This window comes from Morone saxatilis, unplaced genomic scaffold, assembly GCF_004916995.1.
Source record: "Morone saxatilis isolate NCDOM2014 unplaced genomic scaffold, NCSU_SB_2.0 Contig19, whole genome shotgun sequence".
NCBI classification, from domain to species: domain Eukaryota; kingdom Metazoa; phylum Chordata; class Actinopteri; family Moronidae; genus Morone; species Morone saxatilis.
Genome location: NW_023339751.1, coordinates 15,387,217 through 15,401,714, shown reverse-complemented (window position 1 = coordinate 15,401,714; position 14,498 = coordinate 15,387,217). Strand labels below are relative to the sequence as shown.

Here is a 14,498-nt window from a genome sequence, read left to right as displayed (position 1 = left end):
TGGTGGAGCCTCCTGCCATGGTGCTGCTTGACTGTCATTGCTAAAATCACTGATATTGTTTTTATTATTAATATTATTATTACTACAGTTACTATTATATTAGGAAGAGAGGAGCTCAGTGCATCATGGGAAATCCCCCGATAGTCTAGACTCTAGACCTATAGCAGCATATATATAATATTATACATAAATATAAACTACTGATAAACTAAATATAAACTACTGATAAACTAAATATAAAACAAATCAGTATGTTGTTGTTGTTAGCGATGTGAACACTGCTGTAAATAACACCTGTCTGTCTGTCTCTAGGCGTTTCAATCAGAACCTTGTGGCTCAACTCTGGTATTTTGTCAAGTGCGTTTACTTTGGTCTGTCGGCATATCAGATTCGATCTGGTTACCCAACACGAGTTCTGGGAAACTTCCTGACGAAGAGTTACAACTACCTCAACCTCTTCCTGTTCCAGGGGTGAGTCCAACACTGACCCTGTTAGCCTAGCTTAGCACAAAGACTGCAAAAAGGGTAAAAATACGCAGCCTGCCACAGGCCTGATGTCCCCAGACATTACTGTGACACATTACCTCTGGCTGTCTGTCTCTCTACCTGTCTGCTTGTAGCTTCCGTCTGGTTCCCTTCCTGACGGAGCTGAGGGCGGTGATGGACTGGGTGTGGACGGACACCACTCTGTCTCTGTCCTCCTGGATCTGTGTGGAGGACGTTTATGCCCACTGCTTTGTCTTAAAGTGCTGGAGGGAGTCTGAAAAGGTTTGTCTCCGTCTGTCTTTGTGTTTGTTTATGTGTTTGTATATATTTATCTACTTGTGAGTATTTGTGTGTATTTGTGTGTATTTGTACACAGAGGTACCCTCAGCCTCGCGGCCAGAAAAAGAAGCGGGTGGTGAAGTACGGGATGGGGGGGCTTATTGTTCTGCTGCTCATCTGTATCGTCTGGTTCCCGCTGCTCTTCATGTCGCTCATCAAATCTGTGGCTGGAGTCGTGAACCGACCGCTCGACGTCTCTCTGACCATTACGCTGGGAGGCTTCCAGGTAACCTCACCTGCACCGACTCACCTGTATGACTCACCTGTACCTGTATAGCAGCAGCAGGAGCATTAGCAGCACTGTGACGTGTTGTTGTTGTTGACAGCCGATCTTCACGATGAGCGCTCAGCAGAATCAGCTCAAAGATCTGACTGAGGAAGACTTCAGCTCCTTCATCAGCTCCTACAGCTACACGCCTGTGAGTTCTGTGCAGTACTAGTACACACACTGCTTGCAGTACTGCTTCTACAGCTTGTAACTCTATGTTCTGTGTTTCCCAGAGTGCCTTGCAGTTCCTAGAGGCATATAGTTGTGAGGATGTCACGGTGGCTGAGCTGCAGGGCAGCAGTAACTCTCTGTGGACCATCAGTCCTCCCAGCAGGCAGTACCTGAGTCAGGTCCTCAACCTGGACCACTTCCCCCTCACTGTGTCCTGGACTGTTCAAAGGTCTGCTCCACTCCACTGATCAATAGTCAATACTAGTGGCAGTAATAGTACTCATGGTAGTGGTAAGAGTAGTAGTTCAAATACTTCTAATTATTATTGCAGTCAGTGGAGCTCCCCCTGCTGGCCTTTACATAGAATGCAGGTTTTAAGACGCTTCACTTTTCAGTCCCGGAAGCTCTGTCAATTATATACTGTCAATGGTTTGAACCCCCTGGTTTCTAATGTTTTTACATAGCTGAAAAAAATCTCCATGTCCACAAGCATGATTTGGTCTATTTTGTAGCAAAATTTCTATATGTCAATTTATAAATTCATATCCTGACTGGTGCTGAATATCTCTTTAATCTCCCATTCTCCCTTCCTTAATTCCCGTCTGCCTTCGCTCTCTGCTCCTGACTCTATTTCTCACAACTATTCAATAAAAGCTGATTGCTCCACAGATAATCACTGAACAATTGTACCAGTTTATGAGTGAGAAAGTTTAAAGTTAAGTTTTCCCTGAGAGTAATGACTCGCTTCTGTCTTCTTTCTCTTCCCCTTTCTATGTGAAATTGGAGTTTATTGGTAGCAAGACCCAGTCCGTTCCTGGGGCTGTGGTCTACCCCTCAGCTCTGGGGAATACATTAGTCTGTCTACAGCAGCTGGAACTTCAGAGGGGAAGGGAAGGGGGGAAATTGCTGTACTCACTTGTTCCTGTGTATTGAGTGTGGGGGGAAAAGAGAAAGCAAGAGGGACAGAGAAAGAGGGAGCGATGTGGTCAAGGCCTGGAAAATGGATCCATGTGTCTGGAGGACTATGTGGCTCTAATAGGCTAATGAGTGCACTGTGTGATGTGGCAACGACGCAATGAAGATAGAGCTCATTGTGCTTTAGGTTTTAAAAGGCCTCTCATTAACCTTATTCTCTCACTCTGAACTTGGACAGGTTCACATTCACTTGGAAGTGTTTACAATGAATTGGACACATTCAGATTTACCTGTAAGGACTAAGTCTGACTTGAAAGCTTGCGAACTTGGAAGGATACCTATTTAATCATCTTGACTTATATTGACCCCCACAGACTTGGAAGCAACCATACTGTCTTGGAATCACTTCAGAACGCTCAGTGTACTCTGCTGGGAATTTTCCATATCATTCCAGATCATTTTATTGCGGGGCCTGTGCAGTCAGTAACCTCGGGTTTGTGTGCTTCATACTGCAAATGCAGCTGAATGCAGTGAACACATTGATCTTTGGCTTTGTTCACACTGCAGCTGAAAAATGATTTCACTGAATCCACTGATCAAACCGACCATTTTCTGAACCCCTCCCCTAAACTAAACAATGATTCTAATCATAACTTAGCAACAGTCAGTAGGCACGGCAGGTCTGTCATGGATTTTTCCATAGAACCAAAGGAGTGAATAGATTAATGTGTTTGTCTGCTCTACTGTAGCTATAAAACCATGCCCAGCTAACTAGCGCACTACCTACTGCTGCCTGTTAAATGATAGCGGAAAAGTGGTAATGATTCTGAATGTGTCAGAACAACCAGCAAGACTGAATATTGGTTATTATTATTAAGTCAACTGGAGATTGATTTTAACCAACTCCTGATGCTAACATTAATTAGCTAGCTACGGCTTATAAAATCTGCTAGCCACAGTTGTCATTTCAGCTAGTCCAAAATCCATATTTGCAGAATAAAAATGTGACCTGCTTTTTTCTTCTTCCGTCTAACATTTGCCACTGTTATTGTGAACTGCATATATGCTGTGCTAAAATGGAAAGCTTCCAATTTCTATTTTGAGAAAGTTGTCTCAAAAAGAATTAAATCCCACTGAAACTGTTGGATGTAACTTAACTTATCCAGGTTGCAGTGTGGCATGGAAAACTGGCCTCATGTTTCCTATATGGTCCCCTGAAACAATGGCACTGTTTGTCTCTGTGTTACCCATCACCTAGTATTAAGAGTCTCTAACCATTCTCTCTGGGAAATTTGCCTGGTGCTGGTTTGGACTGCGCTATTATTGGAATATGTATATGTGTGTGTCTGTGTTTATGTGGAGAAAGAAAAGAGAAGGAATGTGCCTTCATGTAGTTATGTCTTCCTGCATTTATCTTTATCTGTTTATCAGCAACATTGGGTAAATGTTTCCCCAGGAAGCAAGACATGTCTTAATTCCTCTAGATGAACACTACAGACAAATGCACACTTGCAATCAATTATTCAAATCAGTATGCATGTCTGTCTGTGTTTGTGCACATGGAGTCTCACTGCAGGGACGTGGAGGACACACTCCATTGGCAGTGGAAAGACACGGCATGTCGTTCTTCAGAGACAGGCAGAAGGGAAATGAATCACATCCTCCTCTCCTCCTGACCCAACCTCTGTCCTTCATCTCTTGTCCCTGTAACCAAAATGGTTCCCATGCTTAAGGATGCGTTTGGGTCGGAGAAGAGCCAAGGAAAATACACACACACACACACACAGACATTTTTGTCCTGCTGGGTCTTGATGCGCTTTGTCTTGGCCTACTTTTCGGCTGCGTAATTGTTTTCCAAGCCCACTGGACAGGCATCAGCCTTGCCCTGAACTGCTTTGGCTTACCAGTCAATGACGTCACTTTAGATGCTTTTGGGCTTTAACTACATTTCGGAGGATATATTTAACTTTCTACGCCACTACATTTATCAGTTACTACTTTTTATATAAAAAAACCCTATTCTTATGCTATATGATGCAGTACTATAATACTAATATACCCAGTAGTATATAACGTATCTAAGATTTGCTTCACGTTGAAGAACTACAACATTAAAATGCTCTTACATGTGATAAAAACTGAATAATATAATCTTCATTAATAATACAACCCTTTGAAAGGAGCCATTCCTCATAATGAGTACCTTTTAATTGAATACTTCAGCTACATTTTGCTGATAATACTGTGCCTTTATATTAAGTAACATTAAATTCAGGACTTTTTCTTATAATGGATTATTTTTAGATTTGTTTGAAATTGTCTTTATGAAGACTGTTGATAGTGTGTTCTCCTGATTTTCTGGGGTCATGTGTTTTTTTTTGTATGTGTTTGTTATTTGGGTGAACTGGCACTTACTCTTTAGCCAGTTGAACCTTTTATTATCTACTAACTCATTTATTACAAGTGCCATACGCCACAATTTGGGTGTAGGCTTTAAAGTGCAACACACATACAGGCAGTGCTATAACTTTCTGGTTCTTCAACTGGGATCCAGGGACCCTCTGAGTGGCATGAAGAGATTCCAGTGTGCTCCCCCAGCCACATAAAGAATAGTCTAGACTACAATATAACTTCCCTAGACATATAAAACCTATAGGAATTAGTATTACCGTCATAGGTTTCACTCTTGCATATTATCTCTGCATGCACAGTGTTAGCGGTTAAACATCCGTCCATTTTGTAAACCTCTTATCCCGATCAAGGTCGGGGGTGCATTTGCACCAGTCGTCACAGAACACAGTCTAACCTAATACTTTTGGTAAAATTGAGGTGTGGTTCCTATACTTTGAGCAGTCTTCCTGAAGCAAATGAACACATAAGTCCTCATCTCCTCTCATCATTGTGATTTGTTCAGTTCAAAGTTTTGTGGTGTCTAGCCAGAACTGAGACGCCATAGAGTCCTCTGAGCTCTCATGCAAAGCTACACCGAGTGGAACATACACATGCAACTCGCAGACATATGTTTGCTCTTATATAGACTAAGAACCTTCCCAATAACATATGGAAACCATAGCGGTTTCTGTACTAGTGTCAGCAAGGATATGGTTTAGCCGGAGTGATTTAAACATGTTGACATTACCTACAGTGTTAGGAATTGCTCAAGATCTACTTCATGTGTTGACTATGGCTTTGATTATCACCTACTTCTGTGATATTTACAGTGTGCGTAACAACATTCACCTACATATCTGTTTTTTATTTTTCAGTCTACCAAACATGCACAAACAGGCATCCACGTTCACATAAATGAGTCACTTAAACACCATACGAGCACCCAGACTCGCAGACAAACACACACACACTTGGTGTCCCTTCTCTCCAGCCCCTCAGCCTGATCCTCTGATCCTCTGACTTGATGTTATGTATGAGCATGCTGAATCCTGTCCCATTTTTATCTGCACTAGCACAACCCCCGGGGGCACAAGTTCAGCAATAAAACCCTATACATTAGTGTACTTATGAATTTTGCAAGGTAGAACTTATAAAAGTATGTTGCCTGCTTTGAAGTCACCTGTATGAAGGGAACTGAAGAGCTTAAGTGACTGCAGTTGAGCATATATACAGTTCAGGGTTACACGTTGACCCAACCAAAGCAGCTTCTATGTTTGAATGTGTGTATTATGAAGTGGTCTGGCTGTATATCTAAGCAGTGCCAGGTGTGTGGGTTTTAATTTACAGACTTTGAGTTTGTGAGGGTCATGCCCAGGCAACCTCGTCCCTCTCTGTGTCCGTATATGAGTGCACATGTGCCTCAGAAACTATTAAGAGACAGTCCATCCTAGCTTGACGCGAGTTAAAGTTTGCACCTGGCCCTCTAGTCATAAAACGGTAGTTAACGTAATGGCTTTTAAATGAGCATCCAAATGACCAAGGCTGTAACATTAAACAATGACACATCTCTATAGCAACTCTACTACTATTTTCAATAGCAATCTGTTTGCCTGCCTGCCAGCTTATCTGCCCCCTTTCACCATGGTGTCCCCAGTGGCCTAACTATGACAAAATCTGAAAAAAAATGTCTGGAATTTTTTCACCCCTCGTGCCCCTCAAAACTGCATCTTCCATCAAGTCAAACAAAGCTGTTTATTCCTCCATCCTTTAATCTGATGCCCCACACCGCCTTCTTATCCTAACACTCAAGAATGTGGAAAACATGGTTTCCTCTGTAACTTCAAAGAGAGAAATCTGTGGCATCATAGTTCTGATCATCAAAAGTTCAACTGCAACAATGAAGTGGTCTCCTCTCAAGAATCTTTCATTTTAATAAAGTAGATGCCTTGTAGCCTCGCATTGTTTTTTTTTGTTCTTTTAAACATCTTCTCAAACTGTTCTTAAAAAAATGTTTTTTGCCTGTAGGCTGGTTTCTGCGTGCATCAGTGTTAGGGAAAAAAATCCGCGTTTGACTCATCCATCTCACATTCTCAGACTCCCTGCCCATGGTTTGCGGTGTTTGTTGTTCCCCTCTTTCACCTTGCCTCCTTCCTTTAAAGTGTGGCTATAGTGTCTTTGGGTGAAGTGCCAGTGCAACCTTCATCTGAAATAGCAGGGTGAGTCACTTGGGTGGTCAGGAAAGGCAGACTCACATGGCGAGATGATTTTCCACAAGTCGTTCCAGATTGCTGACTCGTCACGATTAGTAAGTGATATGTATGCTAGGGGTCTTTCAAAAAAGTCGAGCAGTCTGCGCACTCAGTGTTTGTTCTGCCCTCTCACCTAGATGCTGTTTGGTTGTCAGCGTACTGATGCATTTTGCACTCTTTGCACATGATTTTTCTGAATGCATTGTGATTTTGCGTGGGTGTGTATGAGCCCGGGACAGGGGAGAGAGACCTCTATAAGCAGCAAAAACTGTTATTCAACTCCCTCAGAGCACATAATGATGAACTGCAGTCGAGCTAAAAACAAAGCTGTTCCCCAAAGTTGACATTTCAGAGATACAAGGGTTTCACCTGATAGCAACAGTCGCCATGACACCACCGGTATCACTAACTGTTATCATAATCATGGTGACATGGTGGCCATGTGTCCTGAATGTCTTGGCAGTGACTCACATCCACCTGACGTCCTCTCTCTCTCTCTCTCTCAGCTGTGTGTGTTTCTCTTGCTTCCTCTCTCCATCTGGTTATACTCTTATCTCATATGGAGTGTGAAGGGAGAAGGGGAGGGTGGGGGCTGGAGGGGGAGTGGGGGGTGATTATACAGACTGCTACTCCTGTGTCAGGTGTACATGCCAAATGCATGTTTTCTGGTTTATGTACACACTTCTGTAGTCAGTGTGTGTGTGTGCCATGTTTACTTTTAACAAGTTCCCACAATGTTCAAATAAGCCCACAGGAATCAGGAACACAGCCTCGGACACTTGTGTTAGTTGTGTATCAGAAGGTCTGTATCTGCTTGCGAGGTATAAGGTGGAACTCGGGTTGAAAGGTTCTCTTCCTCAGTTACTGGCTGTCACTATCTTTGTCATCTTCTAATAATAACTTCACCTCAAGGTTCACGATCAGCAAAGTGTAACACGCTGACGACTGAATCAGAAGTGTGTCTAAAACCATTTCCATATATCCCATTAGATTTAATTTAAACTAGCATATAAATCTGGTGTCTGCTGTCAATGTATTTGTTTTTTTTATGACTAGGAATAATATTGTTATGCATATTTCACATAGATGCTTTTGTCTATGGGTGCCAACTTGTGTTGCTGTCTCAGTTACCTTGCAGCCTCCCCTGGCTCCTATTTATAACCCTGAGTAAACAAAATGGATACACAGGAGAAGCAATTGGGCCAGGTCCTTTTTTTTCTAAAATAGTGCTCGCCTGCTGTTAGGGCATTGGGTACAGACTCAACGTGATGTGGCGGCGCGTGGGCTTTGACTGCGGGCTGCCCAGCCAAGATGATTTCATTCAGAGTAGGAAACTGTCACTGCGGATGGATAAATATATCCTTTCTGTGTCTGTCTGCAGAGGCAAGTTCTCAGCAGCCTGGTTTCCAGTGCCCAGTGTAACCAGGCTAACCAGAGTTTATGGTAGCCATTATTTAGCGTGTATCAGTCAGTTTTCCAGCATCTGTGGTCTGTTGGCATACACTCGCCATTAAGAATGATTTGTATGCTGGGCTACACTTTCAGTCCAACAGCTAAGCTTTTGATCTTCATTATTAGCATTTTGATTTGAGTTGTTTGGCGTAAATGTCGGCAGTGGAAAAGGAGTAATTGTTTTTGTGTGACAGAATTGCCACGCAGCATTGATTGGGTTGTGTTTAAAATACTTTTTGGTTTTGCTATAATTATTTTCCTGCTGTCCACTCATAAAACCCGATGATTATGTAAGTCCTTAAAGTTCAGTAGAGTAATTGCAGTTAAGCAACACCAAGTGATTTTCCTTGAGAGCCCTACTCATTAGGAAAGTTGAAAATATATTCTCTTTTGTGATAGTGAGACAGTATATCAGTCACCAAAACACATGAATACTACATGAATTCCCTATGAATGAGATTAACAATGTCACAAAGCATACTTTTTTCCGAATAAAGCCAAATAAAAGCCCTTTCTGATCCCATTGTGCTCAACCCTTCATTCAGATAACAGGCCAAGTAAGAGGTTAAATGTATATGTAGTGCAGCCTCCCAGCATATATATTATTACAGTTTATATTAACACAAAATACTTTCACCTTACATGCCAGCTCTCATTATTTTATATATGTTGTATCAGTTAGAGCTGTAATATCAGATTCACACACACCATTTCTCTGAAAAAGCCTCCAGTATGTATGATGTATCATGACTCTGAGAAAACCTTTGAAAGCCAGCTAATATGTGGCAGTTTCATGCAATAATGACAACTTTTCTGCACATATGCCAACTCCTTATGAAATAATTAATGTAATTTTAATTTATGAATTGTTCATTGTTGTTTTTATGTATTTGTTCCTACTTACTGGTCTACATGCCCATTTGTTTTATCCTGCAAAGCCTCACAGATCCTTTTTTTCTCATTAACTATGGCCTCCGGTAATATGAACATGTTGTCCCTCTGTGTTTCTCACTTGCAGACCAAGCTTCCTGTACTGTTGCTGGGCCGCTCATCAGACCTGAGACCAGGAGAGTTTGTGGTGGCTATTGGCAGCCCGTTTTCCCTCCAGAATACAGTCACTACAGGAATTGTTAGTACCACTCAGCGAGGGGGCAGAGAGCTGGGCCTTCGCAACTCCGACATGGACTACATTCAGACGGATGCCATCATCAATGTGAGTGAATGAAGATGCACTATCGTTGTGCATGCACTTTGTTTTTCCCACAAACACAAAAATAATAGGGGATGTATCTTTTTGGTTTATAGTACGGCAACTCCGGAGGGCCTCTGATAAATCTGGTAAGCCTTTTTTTTATTTCCCATTTTTACATTCCCATGACATGTTAAAATCCGTACTACAATTACTACAATTTACAGTTTCTTACCAAACACTAAGCTGAGATTTGCTGTTTTAGGATGGCGAGGTGATTGGGATCAACACGTTGAAAGTGACAGCTGGTATCTCCTTTGCCATACCCTCAGACAAAATTCAACAATTCCTGGCAGAGTCCTACGACAGGCAGTCTAGAGGTATGAGCTCTCACTGACACAACGTATTATGGTTTCATTTTGTTGTGTCTCTTCTGTCACTAAGACAAACTGTAGGGGGCAAATTTTGAAAATTGGCTGCAAGATCCCATGTGCACATAGAGTAAAGGAGCCTATAATTCACCACACCATTTCTGTGGTGGTTGTTTTCCATCTCTGCGTGCTCGCTTAGATATATTACCTACATTTTTAGCTTCATGAAACCATGCCCAGCATTACCCAACAGGATTCTGACATCGCAAATAAACTACAAAGAAGAAAATGCCAGTAAATGTCAGGTTGTTCTTTTAGTTTACTGCTTTTCACCCTTTACCTTGGTAGTATTTTGGAACAGCTCATACATGTATTTTATATGTGACGGCCAACTCGATTTGATTTGTCTGTATGATGAAATAACTAAAAGACAGAACTCCCCAAATTTATGATGAAACACATGGAAGAGTGTGGACGTGCACACTGTCCTGAGGCAATCTGTGATCCACTGTCTGTTCTAAAGTAATATTTCTATCACTCACATACAGAAAAAAAATACCCTGGAGGATTGTTATTTTTTGGAGGTAAACAAACACCCTCATAAAACTAAAAGGCCGGACAGTTGCAGGGGACAGGATGAATGATTGTATTTGAATTGTATTGTTCTCCATCTCTAGGGAGAACAGCTGCTAAGAAGAAGTACATTGGCGTGAGGATGATGACTCTCACTCCAGCGTAAGTTGCGCACTTTCATGTACAACGCTTGTGAAATAGCAACTGAACTGTACTTCATTTTGCTTAGACAAAGGGAAACAATTACATTTCTTGTTTTGTGATTTAAGTCTCTGACCCCTTTCCTACCTCTAGGCTGGCCAAAGAGCTGAAGACTCGACACCGTGACTTCCCTGACATCACCTCTGGAGCTTATGTTATGGAGGTTATTGCAAAGACACCAGCTGCAATGTAAGGGCAATAAGGGTCCAAAAGCGGGGGCTCAGTTCAAACTAACTTGGCTGTAACATCATGGTTTTCAGTGAAGTGCAAATGCAAATGTCCCTGGCTATTTCTCAGCAATGGGATATTGTCTTTGGCACTTTATGCTACACACATGCACTTAATCCGTCACTCAGCTCCTACCCTACTCTTGCAATGCAAATAGACAGTATATTTCATTTCCTTTCTTTATTTTATTTCTCTCCTCCAACTGTCAAGTGTGCACATAGACACACGCTCAAACACACACACACACACACAAAGCCTCCTACACAGCTGTCCTAGTAGAACGTAAATTCATGGCTCACTCCAGCGTGCCTGGAGTGCCTGGCCCTCTAAAATATCCCCCTCCTCCCACAATCGCAGCCCACTCCAATCAGCCACCACCACAACTCCAGCAGAGTGGGGCTCGGGAGACGCTGAGGTCAGCTATTTCCTTCAAACCTCATGCGGGGAGGTTACTAGCTTCACTGTGGTTTTCATGCGCCTGCTCACCCAGCCCACTCAAGAGTACTGTCCCCTACAAGGCCTCGTCAGAGTTTACTCATTGCTCAAATCGCCCTGCTTTTTGCATAATAACATTTCTGTGGTTCCTTTTATATCCCATGTTATTTTCGAGGCTGCACTTTCATGCTTGTGATCTCACTCTGTTTTGTGTTGGTTTATAGCCTTTGGAAATCTTGACCCATGTTGTAGAGAACTGTCCATTTGCTGTTTTGGAGGTGTTAGAGTAGTAGAGTATATTGACAGGGAATACTGTGCGGCAGTTGTGTAAATGGATGCTGTTGCGGGTGAAGGTGTGGTTGTTCTGTGTTTACATGTAGCTGTGATTAAGCAGCTGCTTTGAGAGTCAGCTTTTAATATCACTGCAGGTTACTGCCTTGGTCTGTGTGTGTTTTCAGGTTTACTAGTTTGTTTATTTCATTATGGGTGTTTTTATTTGTTTTGTGCTCTGACCTCCCTGTGCTATCATTCCATCTTAATCGTTCAGTCATTAAAATTCAAAAAGCAGATGTTACATTGATTCAGATTCTGCTCTAGAAACACATGAGGATGACTTGATTTTAACTTTTATTTGTGTGAGTGATGATGAGCCATTACATCTGCAGGCCATTAAATTAACTTGCTGTTTTGATTCTTTCTACTAAAATCTCTATCTAAATAACACCTTATGCGAAGAGAGGAAAACACAATGTCATAAACCCAACACATTTTATCATTAAAGGATCAGGCGATAATGGTGATAATCTATTTTGTAAAACCGACAATGTCAAGCCCATTTGTCCCTACTGAAGACGATTTCCTGCAACAACTTGGCAATGTAGCTTTTAGCAAACGTTACTCAAACAGGAGTAAATAGTACATTTGTTAGGGAATATTTTTAGCGGTGGATTAATACACATTTAGTGCTCTAGTGAATATTTGCAGCACAAGGCAAGTGTGTGTAGGATTGGCTTAAAATAAACTACAGTTCCTATGTTCATCAAAATAAAGGAACATGTCTTCCAATACAATGGTATGAGTCATTGACATGTTTTTAATCGTTTTTTGCAACAGTGAAAGATTAAGAACAGAGGAATAGGAAATGTTGGGCTTTAAAAACACAGATAATATTTGTTGGTGATCATTAATGGTTTTGGTCTTTTCATGGGATTGGCTGACAATAAGAAAGTAGGACCAGACTTATTTTTACATTCTTACATACATACTGATTAAGGTACATACAGCATTAGCCTTTTGTTGTTATTGTGTTGTTTCTGTGGCATTTTTGCATTTATTAGATAGAGTAGTGCTAACATGAAATGAGGGTAGAGAGTAATGGTGGGTCACATGCAACAGCTGGATTTAAACTGGTGGCGCCCTCATCACTGGCCACTGTTAGCTTCCAGTCCCATACACCCTCCTTAGTGGCTAAAACTGTAACAGAATATATTATCACTCGGCTGAGATAATCAGGTCTTGGGTAACAAAAATGTTTTTGCTATTATCCATACTTACCATTCATAAAGCCCTCGATCAGTCATCTCTTCTTCTTCTCTCTTCTTCTTTTCTCCAGCGGTGGACTCAAAGAACATGATGTCATCATCTCAATCAATGGCCAAATGATCTCATCAGCGACTGACGTCAGTGCCGCCATCAAGAAAGAGGGCAACTTGAGAGTAGTTGTCCGCCGTGGAAACGAAGATGCTATCCTCACGGTTGTTCCCATGGAGATCGACCCTTGACCTTCCACAAATCCAGGAGCTGGAGCTATGTTTTACTTATCACCAGTGGACCTTATATTGGACGGGGGCTTCTCCTGATGCACCCTCTCCCTGTGGCCAAAGGCCAGTGACGCCACACACCCAGGGAAATTCTGGCCTTGCCTTGAAAGGAACGACTGTACAGATGCTCTGAAAGCAGTGCTGTACTTCCATGTGTGTTTTCACTTTTAGTCTTTAATGCTTTGATCAATGCTACTACTGTTTGGTCACAAACATAAGTAGTTGGATATTGGCATATTGTTTTTGTCTGCTTTCTCTTGTTTTGTGTCTTTTTAAATATGGACTTTTGCTCAGTCGGGCCTTCCACTGCAATTTTAGGCAATTTAGAGACTCGCGGGGCAAATCTGATTTGTATAATTGTTGTTTTCTAAACTCCATTTTTTAAAGTACTGTAGAATGTTTGTGTTGATTATGTGATGTATACTGAGAAAAAAAATAAAGGGTTTACCTTGTTTTGTTTTGACACTCACCATGCTGGCTTCCTCGTTTTCTCTCCATCTCTCGTTTACTCAATCTCACACACACACACACATGCACACAATGGACTGCACACGAGATGGACTGGACCCAGGCTGACATTACAATATTTTCATTGTATGTTTACAAAGTTTGCTTAACCATTGCTCAAGCACAAGAACTCACACAAAGGGGTTATAAAAACCAATCGGGATCTGGTTTAAATTTGATTTTATTGCGTTCATATGGGCTTGATAGTGGTCTGGTGTGATTGTTGGGCCATGGGCTCTGCAGGCTGACCTCATAGAGACAGGAGAGCGAGCCAAACAGAGATCCGACCCACTATGCAGTGGCCACAGATGTGGGGCTCGCATGAATACACTTAATGTTTTGGTAGAGACTTTTGTTTACCACATAAATTTTGGATGATGATAATGATAATATAGACCTCACGAGAACTACAGAAACCAACACACACACAAGGAGGTATCTGTGCAAAATGTCTTTCACTAAAAGTGAAATCTGCAACAGAAAAAGTGTGCAGAGGTTTTTCTTTATTGTAGCCCAACCACAACTCAAATGAAATGTCCATTATGCTTCATTGTCTACAGCGAGATTAAAACAAACGTCATCAGCTTTATGTTAAAAAGACAGAGAAAGAATTACATCTTGTATTACATTTGAATTTCACACCTCTAATAACCAGGACGTTTATCCTTCACGCTCCTCTTTTCCATTCAACACATGAAAGCTAAATTACACAAAAAAGCTTTCCCCTGATGTTAAGCAGCCCACAGAGATTCATCCTAATCACACATTATTTTAAGCACCTACTGGACATCAAAACATATTTGGACTGTTTTGGTCAAACATTATCACATATTGGGCACCCAGTTGATAGATGTATAGATTCGTGGTCAAAGGCCCTTTTAAACAGAAAAAAACAGAAGTGTG

At 41.6% G+C, this 14,498-nt stretch overlaps 1 protein-coding gene across 1 annotated transcript in view; it reads left to right on the top strand.

Annotated features, from left to right (window-relative positions):
• Positions 1-13,558, top strand: part of LOC118329454 (serine protease HTRA1A-like) — a gene marked incomplete in the record, with an annotated part of 27,675 nt that extends 14,117 nt beyond the window's left edge. The window contains 6 exon segments of the mRNA XM_035663645.1: positions 9,290-9,484; positions 9,577-9,609; positions 9,726-9,840; positions 10,509-10,566; positions 10,699-10,794; positions 12,881-13,558. Of these exon segments, the coding sequence (XP_035519538.1) occupies positions 9,290-9,484; positions 9,577-9,609; positions 9,726-9,840; positions 10,509-10,566; positions 10,699-10,794; positions 12,881-13,049 (666 nt within the window).
• Positions 13,559-14,498: the final 940 nt, after the last annotated feature.